Source organism: Scyliorhinus canicula, chromosome 2 (genome assembly GCF_902713615.1).
Source record: "Scyliorhinus canicula chromosome 2, sScyCan1.1, whole genome shotgun sequence".
NCBI lineage: Eukaryota > Metazoa > Chordata > Chondrichthyes > Carcharhiniformes > Scyliorhinidae > Scyliorhinus > Scyliorhinus canicula.
Genome location: NC_052147.1, coordinates 53,870,599 through 53,883,636, shown reverse-complemented (window position 1 = coordinate 53,883,636; position 13,038 = coordinate 53,870,599). Strand labels below are relative to the sequence as shown.

Genomic DNA, 13,038 nt, shown 5'->3' with positions numbered 1-13,038 from the left:
ACATTCTCCCCATGTCTGCGTGTTTCCCTCCACAGTCCAAAGATGTACATGTCAGGTGTATTGGCCATTTTGGGATTACAGGGGCAGGGCAGGAAGTGGGTCTAGGTAGGGTGCTCTTTCAGAGGGTCCATGCAGACTTGATGGGTCAAATGGCCTCCTTCACTGTAGAGATTTTATGGATCCTCAAAGTTTATTCCAGCATGTGTATTGTCCTAAATGTAATTTACTAACAATCTTTTCTATTTGGAGGAAAATGTCTAATATTTAGATTGGGTTGACCATGATATGTCATAATGGCCAAATTATCTTGATATTTAAAACCCCATATTTTTCCCTTGTTGGATTTTTCACTGTCATTTTATTTCCCATTGGATTTCCCACAAAAGTAATTTTAAAGACAACTTTTATATGCGGAACCTAGTTCAAACCCCATCAACATTGCCTTTACAATTGTAGCTTTACTATTAAGTATGGTAAAGAGTGCCTTTTATTTTTTTTAATTGATATGATTGTATTATAATTATCTGATCAGATAGTGACCATAAAATCTATTTCATTACTATTTGAGAGATCTCAAATAGTAATCACAGTTCCCTACTTTACAAAAGTTATGACATCTGAGAAGTATTAATTGGTTGGAGAAGCTTTGGATGTAGTTGAGCTGCTTCCATGAGAATGTGCCTGAGGGTTGGGGGAGGGAGGGGTGGGGGGTTTGTTCATGATCCCAGTGGGTTGAATTAAGCTATGTGCGGGGAAGTTGGAGCACAAAATTGATCCTTTTTTCATATTTTTGAGGATTAAATTTACACGTTCTTCCCATTCTTTACAATAGTCTTAATTCTGGTGAAATGTGACAGGGCAATTTGACACGTGACAAATGTGCAAAGTTTGTGTCTAGTTCTCAAAAATAATTGTACATTTTTTTTCAATCAAATCTGATTTGGCAGTTGCCAATTAGGTGCAGTACACCTTCTGACCGTGTAAACAGCCAATGTAAATTTGGCATCTGTGAGACGCGACATGTTAATGGGTTTTTCCGGGCTATTGTGGGGGATGTGACTTTCTGATGTGATGTTGATCACAGTGGGATTCTTAAAAATTGAGGCACTTGAGTGTTGTTCTAGAATTCACATTATAGAAGGGATGTGATGGCACTGGAAAGGATGCAGAGGAGATTCACCAGGATGTTGCCTGGATAGTTTTAATTATGAAGAGAGATTGGAGAGACTGGGGTTGTTTACTTTGGAGCAGAGGAGACAGAGGGGACATGAATGAGATTTAAAACATTATGAAGGGTGTAGCTAGAGTAGACGGGAAGAATATTTTCCCCTTGGTGGAGAGATACTTCTGTAGTAGTGAATTCCACAGATTCATCACTCTCTGGGTGAAGGAAATTTCTCCTTGCCTCAGTCCTAAAAGGTTTACCTCTTATCCTCAAAACTATGACCCCTAGTTCTGGACTCCCCCACCATCAGAAACATGCTTTCTGAATCTACCCTGTTTGGTCCTGTTGGAATTTTATAAATTTCTATGAGAGCCCCTCTCACTCTTCTAAACTCCAATGAATATAATCCTAACCAACTTAGTCTCTCCTCATATGACAGCCCCGCCATCCCAGTAATCAGCCTGGTATCCCTTCACTGCACTCCCTCCAGAGCAAGAACATCCTTCCTCCGATAAGGACACTGAAACTCCAGGTGTGGCCTCACTAATGCCCTGGTACAACTGCAGTAAAACATCTCTATTCTTATACTCCAATCCTCTCGCTATGAAGGCCATCATACCATTTGCCTTATTTACTGACTGCTGTATCTGCTCGTTTACTTTCCGTGACTGATGCACGAGGACACCAAAGTCTCGCTGAGTATCTGCCCCTCTCAATTTACACCCATTCAAATAATAATCTGCCCTCCTATTTTTGCTTCTGAAACGGATAACCTCACATTTATCCACATTATACTGCACCTGCCATGCATGTGTCCACACTCAGCCTGTCCAAATCCCACTGAACCATTTCTGCATCCAGCTCGCACTCCAACCCAACTTTGTATCGTCTTCGTTCCCTCGTCCAAATCATTAACACATAATGTGAACCATTGAGGTCCCAGCACAGATCCCTGCTGTACCCCACTAGTCACTGCCTGCCAGACCGAAATAGGCCTGTTTTATTCCAATCTTTTGCTTCCTGTCTGATAGCCAGCTTTCCATCCATCTCAAAACACTATCCAAGTAATCCCATGCACTTTAACTTTACCTATTAATCTGCTATGTCAGACCTTGTAGAAAGCCTTCTCAAACTTTAAATAAACCACATCCACCATTTCTCCTTGGTCACTTCTACTAATTACATCTTCAAAGAAGTCTAGCAGGATTTTCCTTTCATAAATCCATGCTGACTTTATCTGATTACGCCATTGCTTTCCAAATGAGGTGCTATGAAATCCTTGGTAATGGACTCCAACTTCCTTACTATGGACGTTAGGTGCACTATCTATAGTTCCCTGTTTTCTCTCTACCCACCCTCCCCTTTTTTTTTTTGAATAGTGGGGTTACATTCACTACCCTACAATCTGTAGGAACTATTCCAGCGTCCAAAGAATTTTGGAAAATGACCACCAATGGATCAACTATTTCGAGGGTGACTTACTGAAGTACTCTGGGATTAACATTATCAGGCCCTAGAGATTTGTCCTCTTTCAATCCCATTAATTTCCCAAATCACTTATTTAGTAATACTGATTTCCTTCAGCTTCTCACTAAAACATGCGTTTCTCAGAGCTTCCGGTACATTATTCATGTCTTCCTTTGTAAAGGTGGAAGCAAAGTTCAGATTTAGTTCCTCTGCCATTTCTTCGATCCTTCTTTATGACTGTATGGGGCCTACATTAGTTTTTATCAATCTTTTTCTCTTTACTTTGTTTAAGATAAATTAGAGTACCCAATTTGTTTTTCCAATTAAGAGGCAAGAGTGGCCAATCCACCTACCCTGCACATATTTGGGTTGTGGGGGACGAATTGCTTTTTTATTTTGCTAACTTGTATGTCTCTTCTTTGAATCTAATAGTATCTCTAATTTCTCTTGTGAGCCATGGTTTGACCACCGTTCCCTTTCTACTCTTGCACCAAATAGGAATAAACAACTTTGAGTTCATCTATTTGTTCCTTCAATGCCTGCCATTACATGTTCACTGTCCGTCCTTTCAGTAATGTTTCCCAATCCGTCATAACCAGCTCATGCCTCATACCATCATAGTTAACTTTTTATTGTGGTTCAGGACCCTGATCTCAGAATCAACTACCTCACTATTCACCTTCATGAAGAATTCTACCATATTATGGTCACTCATCCCCAAGGATGTTCTCACAACTAGATTGCCAATTAATCCTTTTTCATTGCACAACACCCAGTCCAAGCTGGTCTGTCCTCTTGTTGGTCCCTCAACATACTGGTCCAGAAACCGTCCCGTATACATCGAGAAATACCTCTTCTATTGTACTGTGACTAATTTGAGTCAACCAATCTATATGCAGATTAAACTCGCCCATGATCACAGATGTTCCTTTATCACTTGCATCTCTTTTAAATAAGATTTCCCGTCTTTTAAATAATTTGATGATCTTTATTATCAAAAGTAGGCAATGATGTTACTGTGAAAAACCCCTAGTCGCCACATTTCTGGCACCTGTTCGGGTACACAGAGGGAGAATTCAGAATGTCCAAATTACTTAACAGCACACCTTTCTGAACTTGTGGGAGGAAACTGGAGCATCCGGAGGAAATCCACACAGACACGGGGAGAACGTGCAGACTCCACGCAGACAGTGACCCCCAAAGCTGGGAATCGAACCTGGGACCCTGGAAATGTGAAGCAACAGTGCTACCCATTGTGCTATTATGCAGCCCATCTAATGCTATTCCCAACATTACCACTGCAGTTTAGTAGTCACCCCATCACATGTTTTTTACTCCTTCATGTTTCTTAACTTCACCCAGACAGATTCCACATCATCTGTACTAATATCTTTCCTCAATATTGTATCAATATCTTCTTTAGTCAACAATGCAACTCCACCACCGTTTCCTTTTTGTCTGTCCTTCCTAAAACTGAATAGACCTCTATGTTTAGTTCCCATCAGTAGAGACTCTTATTTTACCCTTCTAATAAGAATCGGTAGTCCGGTTGGTGGGAGGTGTCAAAAATACAACAACTTTAGTATTGTTAATTACTCACTGGTACTCATTTCAATAAGAACTGAATAATATATTTGGAAACAAAATATCAAACAATACATAAAGTCAAGCACATGGCAAAAAGTATAAAGCACAAAAGGAAATCGCTTTAACAAACAAACAGATAGATGATTCAAGAATTTGGAAACAAAGACCTCTATCATGAGATCCTACTTTTAAGGAAATTCATATATATGGTTTAGCTCCTCATTTACTTTCATTGGCTTCTAATTCTCAGCTAAGACCTCCTAGTTTGCTCAAATGAATGTCTGTTACTTGGAGGATGACTTGTTAATCAAACATTGGACATTACTTAAGATTGACTGGTGCCTAGCTTAGCGCCTGCATGCGCAGCCTTAGAAAAATTACTGAATATATTTTCTCACACTTGCCATGTTACACAGCTTGGCGGAGACCTTGCTAGAACTGATTAGTTGATTAAACCGAGAACAATATGTTTCAGTGCTGAATACACTGGAATGCAATGGTTAATTCATTAAATGAGACAATGATTGACTTCAGTCCTGACACTTAATATTTAGCTTCTTCAGCTACATGCATTCAACCAACCCCTATATGAATAAAATTAGACTCTACCACTCTATCTTTGGTCACCTTAGAGCCATGTCTCCGTACTCTCAACTATATCACATCTTATATCTATCTGTGAAACTAATTCATCCATTTTATTTTGAAGTTCAGGTACAAAACCTTAAGGCTAGTCCTTTTAACGTTCCTTGTCCGTCCCTACTATTTTTTTACAGTGTCATTATCTGATACAGGCCCTTGATTTCTCTGCCTATCACTTTTCTTAGTCTCCTTCCTGTCTTTTTCTCTTCTTGATTCCAGCTCTAATTCCTCACATAGGTTCCCATCCCCATGTCATATTAGTTTAAACTAACCTGGTCCTGCTGCCTACTCACATTGCTGTCTTTATCAAATTTGATGAATAACTCATTTTGATTTGCTTGGTTTCTTTCAAAAACTGGATGTATGGAAATTATCAGGAAGTCTATGCATCAGTAGGTGATCTCGCTTACTTTATACTTGTTGTTCTGTGCTTCCAACTCAAATGTGTTTATTGTACCAGATATTCCATACAAACAATGAAGTTCAAAGCCAAATAATAAGCAAATAGTGATGTTGGGGGAGGAGAACATTTCTACTTTGATTTTTTATTAGTATAAAAGAATAGCGAATTCTCAATCAAAGATAAGAATTTTATGCTCACCAGAAAGGTGCAAGATGATCGCCAATAGCTCTTGATTTTACACAGCTGAGCTTTGCCCATTTTTATTCGACCAAGGTTGCAGTCAGAATGCTAAATTGGCTTCTGTAGTCAGGTTTGAAGAAGTAATAATAAACCAAGGTTGTCATTCCTGGATTGCTAAGAAATATAACTCCCGTTGAAGGGCAGACATGCATATCTAGCTGAGGATCAGATTGTACTTCACTATTACCCTGCAGTGAAACAGATTGCTGGCACTTACTGTTCAGACTTTAGTCACTACGATGAGGTTTGGATTGGGATCATGTAAGCACACACTGGAAAAGAGCATTTTCAATAGAACAGGAGATGAGAAATTTGGAGAAATAAGGGCTAGGTGGGAGGAGATGAGAATTTCAACCAAGTTGTCAGCACTTTTATATAGCATACATATATCAAATGCAAAGTAGATTGGGGATATCAACTTTGTTTTTAAACTTAGCAACCTACAAATTAGGAGTAGGCCACTCAGCCCCTTGAACCTGCTCCACCATTAAGATGATGGCTGATCTGATTGCTCCACCTTTCCACCCACCATAACCTTTCACCCCATTACTTGTTAAGAATCGATCTACCTCTGCTTTAAAAATATTCAAAGACTTTTCCACTACCATTTGAGGATGTGTCCCAGAGACTCTCCACTTTTATCTGTTAAATAGGTGACCCCTTAGTTTTAGAGTGACCTGAAATTCTCATTTCTCCCACAAGAGGAAACCCCCTTTTCACATTCACCCTATCCAGAACCCTCAGGATCTTGTATATTTCAATCAAATCACCTCTTACAATCATAAACCCCAGCAGATACAAGCCTAGTCTGTCCAACGTTTCCTCGAAAGACAACCCATCCATACCAGTTATTCATCTAGCAAACCTTGTCTGAACTGTTTCCAATGCAGTTACATTCTTCCTTAAATAAGGAGACCAATACTGTACACCGTATTCCAGATATGTTCTCAACAATACCCTGCATAACTGAAGCACACCCTCCTAACCTTTTTTTATTTAACTCTCCTCACAATAAATAATAACCTTCTATTACCCTCCATTAACTTGCTATACCTGCATGCTAACCTTTTGTGATTCGTGCACTCGGACACCCAAATCCCTCTGCATCTCTGAGCTCCAAAATAAAGACAGCGAGGGATAACTTAATGCTGAATTTAAGTTAAACTCCATATGTAAAGCTGCATGGTAACTCCCCTTCACCCTGGCCACCCAGTCTCTATATATGAAATTCTGACTTGAGATGTACCTGCCTCCCATCCATTGACTCCATCTACACTTCCTGCTGTTTGGGGTAAGCGGGCAGCATAATCAAAGACCCCTCCCACCTGGCTGACTCGCTCTTCAACTTTTTCCATCAGGCAGGAGATACAAAAGTCTAAGAACACGCAAGAACAGACTCAAAAACAGCTCCTTCCCTGCTGTTACCAGACTCCTAAACAACCCTCTTTTGGACTTGCCTGATTAACACTGCACCCCTGTATGCTTCACCCGATGCCGATGTCTATGTAGTTACATTGTGTACCTTGTGTTGCCCTATTATGTATTTTATTTTGTTTTATTTTCATGTACTTAATGATCTATTGAGCTGTTCGCAGAAAAATACTTTTCACTGTACCCTCGGTACACGTGACAATAATCCGATCCAATACCCCTCCAAAATAGAACATGGAACATAGAACGATACAGCGCAGTACAGGCCCTTCGGCCCTCGATGTTGCACCGACATGGAAAAAATCTAAAGGCCATCTAACCTACACTATGCCCTTATCATCCATATGCTTATCCAATAAATTTTTAAATGCCCTCAATGTTGGCGTGTTCACTACTGTTGCAGGTCGGGCATTCCACGGCCTCACCACTCTTTGCGTAAAAAACCCACCTCTGACCTCTGTCCTATATCTATTACCCCTCAATTTAAGGCTATGTCCCCTCGTGCTAGCCACCTCCATCCGCGGGAGAAGGCTCTCGCTGTCCACCCTATCTAACCCTCTGATCATTTTGTATGCCTCTATTAAGTCACCTCTTAACCTTCTTCTCTCTAACGAAAACAACCTCAAGTCCATCAGCCTTTCCTCATAAGATTTTCCCTCCATACCAGGCAACATCCTGGTAAATCTCCTCTGCACCCGTTCCAAAGCTTCCACGTCCTTCCTATAATGAGGCGACCAGAACTGTACGCAATACTCCAAATGCGGCCGTACTAGAGTTTTGTACAACTGCAACATGACCTCATGGCTCCGGAACTCAATCCCTCTACCAAAATGGATTAAACTTTTTGTGTATTTCAGCATTTTATATTTATATGGCCATAATGATACAGAAGGGGCCATTTGGCCCAATGTGTCCATGCTTGCTCGCTGTACAGCAATCCAGTTATTCCCTTTCCCCCCCTCTATCCCCACAGTCCTGAGATTTTATTTCCCTCCAGTACCGAGCCAACTTCCTTTTGAAATAATTTAACCGCCTCTAACCACTTCCACAACCCCTGTATGCAGTGAGTAGCAGGTCATTACGACTAGCTGTGTGAAAAATGTTCTTTCTACTTTCCTGGGGACTTTGGGACTTTAACAACTATCTTGACAAGGAGTCCGATATAAAGCCAAGAGAGATTTTACTTTAATCTGAATTACTTGTGATGGGTATATCGTGAGGAATTACTAAAAATCTATAAAAGACCAATTGTAACTTTACATCTGTTGTGATTAGTATGCTCATGAACAAGTACAGATGGTTCAGGATAGATTACATTTATCTGACCTTACTTTGTTCAACATCCCTTTCATCGTAATGAGTATACATTTAGCTGAAGAGATGCAATAAACATAAAAATAACAACAATGGAGCAAGAAACCAAAAAGAGGCACCATGAGCTCAGGTGTTATACTGAATAAATCTGAAACTGTAAGCGCAGTGCTCGGCTACAGTTTTAAAAGTATGATACTCAATTGCAAAAGCATGAGGACAGAGTACAAATCTAGAGACTACTGTCAGTACTGAGAAAGTAGAGAAATGTGCAACTGAGATAATTATGACCCATAAGATGTCCATCATGAAGTAATGTTACTGGCTTTTAATGAGGGACTTGAAATTTTCAAAGACTGTGAAAAGGATCAACAACCTGATCAAAGTCAACTGAAGGCTTCAAATACCAGGGCATACCAGTTAAAAATTTTGAATGGTTTATAAATTTTTATTTTGGGGATTATGACTATGAAAATATTATTTTGGGGGAGGCACAGCGATGCAGTGGTTAGCACTGCTGCCTAATGCCACTGGGGACCCGGTTTCGATCACACCCGCAGGACACTGTCCGTGTGGAGTTTGCACATTCTCCCCATGTCTGCGTGGGTCCCCCCCCCCCCCCCCCCCCCCCCACAACCCAAAGATGTACAGGGTAGGTGAATTGGCCACACTAAATTGCCCTTAATTGGGGGGGAAAAAAGAATTGAAGCATTTTAAATAAACTATTTTGGGATGTAGGAAAATCATTTTTGATTTTTGAATATAGGACTTATGCAGTTGCATACAATGGCTAATGTATTATTAGTTAGTGACTTTCTTCTACCACCAGTGCAGTTCCACTCCCCCCACCCACCTATGTTTGAATAATTCTGAATTGCAGGTGAACTATGGTAAAATGAAGGGCGTGCTGTTTACAACACAATGTTGATGTTCCTGTTCGCTTTTGTCGTCATTGCAGATATGATCACATTCTGAAGTGGGAGCTATTCCAATTAGCAGACTTGGACACTTACCAAGGATTGCTGAAACTGCTCTTCATGAAGGAATTGGAAAGGATTGTAAAGTCATATGAGGCTTACAGACAAGCACTTTTGACAGAACTTGAAAATCGCAAACAAAGGCAGCAGTGGTATGCACAACATCATAGCAAGAATTTTCAAGCAAATATCTGACAGGCTACATATTTGAACACTAAGTGGTTATACTTTATAAAACAGATTTTGTTTCTAATGCAAAATATCATGTTTGCTGTATTTCTAGTGAAGAAAAAGTTCAACTCAGAGGAGATAATCTTGCCTCTAAATTTCAACATTATGACCAATGAAACAGAACATGCTGCATATAATTTGTTTCTGTATATGCTGGTTTATCTATTTTACCAAGTCTTTGTGCACTCTGTGCCTCAATGTAAAAGTGCAAATGTTGCTCCAGAAACAACAATTTTGCAACAGATCAAGGTCTGCTTGTAAAGCTTTATGCATGGATTGTTAACTTTGGTTCATGAAATAAGCAAAAGCATCCAACACTAACTTGGTAAGAGAACATGAATGTGTCTGTGTTTACATACAAAGCCAAACTCCCAAAGGTTTTCTTGTGAACATTGGAAGCAATGTTTGATATTATTATAATGGCATTGTTTTATGCCAACTTTTTTAATAGTCATGACATGTGAAAAATCAAACACAACCAGTTTGGCATTCCACTGTGCTCCGTGTACTTTTTAAAGTTACTTTGGCTACATATATTGCATTCATTGAAGACAACTTTGCATGGGTGCAATGAGGCTTATTTAACAAGCAGTTTATTTAAACTGACCAGTCACCAAGTTATTTCAATTATTTTGCAAATAAATCAGGGATACAATATTTTGAATCTTATCTATAAGCTGAAGCATTTTATACAAACTGTAATGTTTTGTACAAATAAGCTGATTAGCAGGAGTGTATTTTCATAGATGCCATGCTTTAAATAGATTGAAATTTCACACTGTATGTGATTTCAGCAATTCAGTAGTAGACAAGATTGCTATTTATTTTTTATTTAGTGCAATAATATGTATAAACTTAATTTCAATAAACCTATTGTAAGCGTCCTTTTTATTTCTCATTCATTTGCTCTCCACAGTTAGAAAATGCCACCTGTTTTTTGAGGAGAGCGATTCTATTGCTAACCATAGTAACTTACATTAAATGAATATCTCAGGGAAGTAGTGTTTTAAAAAAATATTCATGTTTTTGTGCCCATGCTTTTTTTTTGGAGTACCTAATTCTCATGGCCCTGTAAATCATTTTGAAACTTCATTGTTTGGCTTTAATGAAGTTCCTAATTCTGAAATATTTTCTTTATTTCTTGGCTAAATGTGGATGCTAAGATCTCTGCTAAAAATTCTATATTCGGACCATACGACAGGGGCACTTCGAAATTGCAAGAGCAAAAATAACTTTCACAAAGTGACGTCCAGACAAGAAAATGTTCGCATTTCTACAATTTTAGAAAAGCTACAGATCACTTTCTGCAGCTCTTCACTTTGCTGTCTAGAAGAGGGATTGACCTAGATGTAGTTGGATGATGGATGTCTGAGTGGTTGCAGATGAGCTGCAGTAAATGTGGGAGGATGATGCAAAGTGTGACATACCATGATGGCAGATCTGGTAGCAGTAGCTACAAGCAGCAGTAAAATTCGGGCCATTTGAATCGATTACTCTTCTATCAATGAAAGAATCTGGTTTGGTAAAGAGCACTTGGGAATTGCTTAAAGAATGATATGCAGCTGCGCATGGTTGACAGCATCTCCCAACAAGGCTGTTGGTCCTGAAAATATTCCAGCACAAAGTGCTGAAGACTTGTGCTCCAGAACTTGCTGCACCCCTAGCTAAATTGTTCCAGTACAGCTACAACACTGGCATCTACTCGGCAATGTGGAAAATTGCCTAGATATGTCCTGCACACAAATGACAAATCCAACCAAGCCAATTACAGCTATATCAGTCTACTCTCCATCAGCAAAGTGATGGAAGGAGTCATTAACAGTGTTATCAAGCAGCACTTACTCAACAATAACCTGCTCATGGACACTGGGTTCTGCCAGGACATGGGACAAAAGAGCTGAAGCCCGAGATGAGGTGAGAGTGACTGCGTTTGACATCAAGACAGCATTTGACTGAGGTATGACCAATGAGCTCAAGCAAAACCGGAGTCAATGGGAACCGGAGAAAGCCCTTCACTGGTTGGAGTCAGACCTTGTAAAAAGATGGTAGTTGGAGGTCAATTGTCTCAGCCCCAGGAAATCATTGCAGGAGATCCTCCGGGTAGTGTCCTAGGCCCAACAATCTTTGGCTGATTCATCAATGACTTCCCTTCCGTTATAAGGTCAGAAGTGGGATGTTCACAGATGACTGCATAATGTTCAGCAAAATTCACGACGACTCAGATAATGAAGCAGTCCATGTCCAAATGCAGCAAGACCTGGACAATATCCAGGCTTAGGCTGACAAGTGGTAAGTTACATTTGTGCCACATAAGTGCCAGGTAATGACCATCTCCCACAAGAGAGGATCTAACCATCACACCTCGACATTCAATGGCATTACTATCGCTGAATCCCCCACAATCAACATCCTGGGGGGTTACCAGTGATCAGAAACAACTGCCAGAGCAGTTCAAAGGCTAGGACTCCTATGGTGTGTAACTCACTTCCTGGAGCCCCCACCACCAAAGCATGTCCACAGTCTATAAGGCCCATCAGGAGTGTAATGGAATACTCTCCACTTGCCTAGATGAATGTAGCTTCAACAACACTCTAGAAGCTCGACACCATCTAGGATAAAGCAGCCTGCTTGGTTGTGACTCCTGCCACAAGCCCTCCACCACTGATGAACAGTGGCAGCCATGTGTACCATCTACAAGAAAAGCTGCACAAACTCGCCAAGGTTCCTTAACCAGCACCTTCCAAATCCACCACCATCTAGAAGGACTAAGAGCAGTAGATAACTGGAAACCCCACTGCTGAGTCAAAATCCTGGCATTCCCTCTCTAACAGCACTCTGGGTGTACCTGCACCTCAGTGACTGCAGCAGTTCAAAAAGGCAACAAACCACCACCTTCTGAAGGAGAACTAGGGATGGGCAAATTATCGCTGGCCTAACCAGGGATGTTTAAATCTCATTTATATAAAAAAACGTTTAAGTTGGAGATGGTGCAATGCGAGTTCAAGATTTAGACAGTTTTCCCAAGTTTAAGTCACCACCTCCCAAATACTCCTATGCACTATCTCAACCTCCTGAGTAAAGCAATTAAATTTAAGTGCAGTGACATTATTACTTACTCCCTTTGCTTGTCCATTCCTACCACTATATAGTGACTTGTACCTTTCCAGCAATTCTCATTCTCCAGTGACCACAGCCAGTACATCACCAACCTGCGCTCTCAAGTTATCAGAGTGCAGGTAGTAAGTGGGTGTACTAAGGTCTATGAATGATAAACTTATTTCAAATAATTAAGACAATGCAATTTGCAGCAATTTATTAAAGTGGTTTGGAGTAATCCTACATTTAACAAAAACTGCTTAAGGTCTTTCTAGCTAATTATTTTTCAGGAAGACTGAAAACTAATGAAAAAGGTCAGTATTTTAATTTGAAGGTACACTAGAGCTGCTGCAGATTGAGCCTTGGCAATCAAACCCTAAAAGTCTGGACAGTTCCATCCTAATATTTTCTAGTTTGTGATATTTAAATACTGTGGGTCTTTGGAAAGAGCTGCTTTTTAGAATTTACCTCGTAGGGAAGAAATCCTA

The 13,038-nt window shown here is 40.1% G+C and overlaps 1 protein-coding gene across 2 annotated transcripts in view; it reads left to right on the top strand.

The window, feature by feature from the left end:
- sav1 (salvador family WW domain containing protein 1) overlaps positions 1 to 10,338 on the top strand; it is a 36,873-nt gene extending 26,535 nt beyond the window's left edge. For both annotated transcript variants that reach the window (XM_038778423.1, XM_038778414.1), the window contains exon 5: positions 9,205 to 10,338. In XM_038778423.1, the coding sequence (XP_038634351.1) occupies positions 9,205 to 9,418 (214 nt within the window). In that variant the 3' untranslated portion in view covers positions 9,419 to 10,338. The remainder of the gene's footprint in view (positions 1 to 9,204) is intronic.
- The last annotated feature ends 2,700 nt before the right edge of the window (positions 10,339 to 13,038 follow it).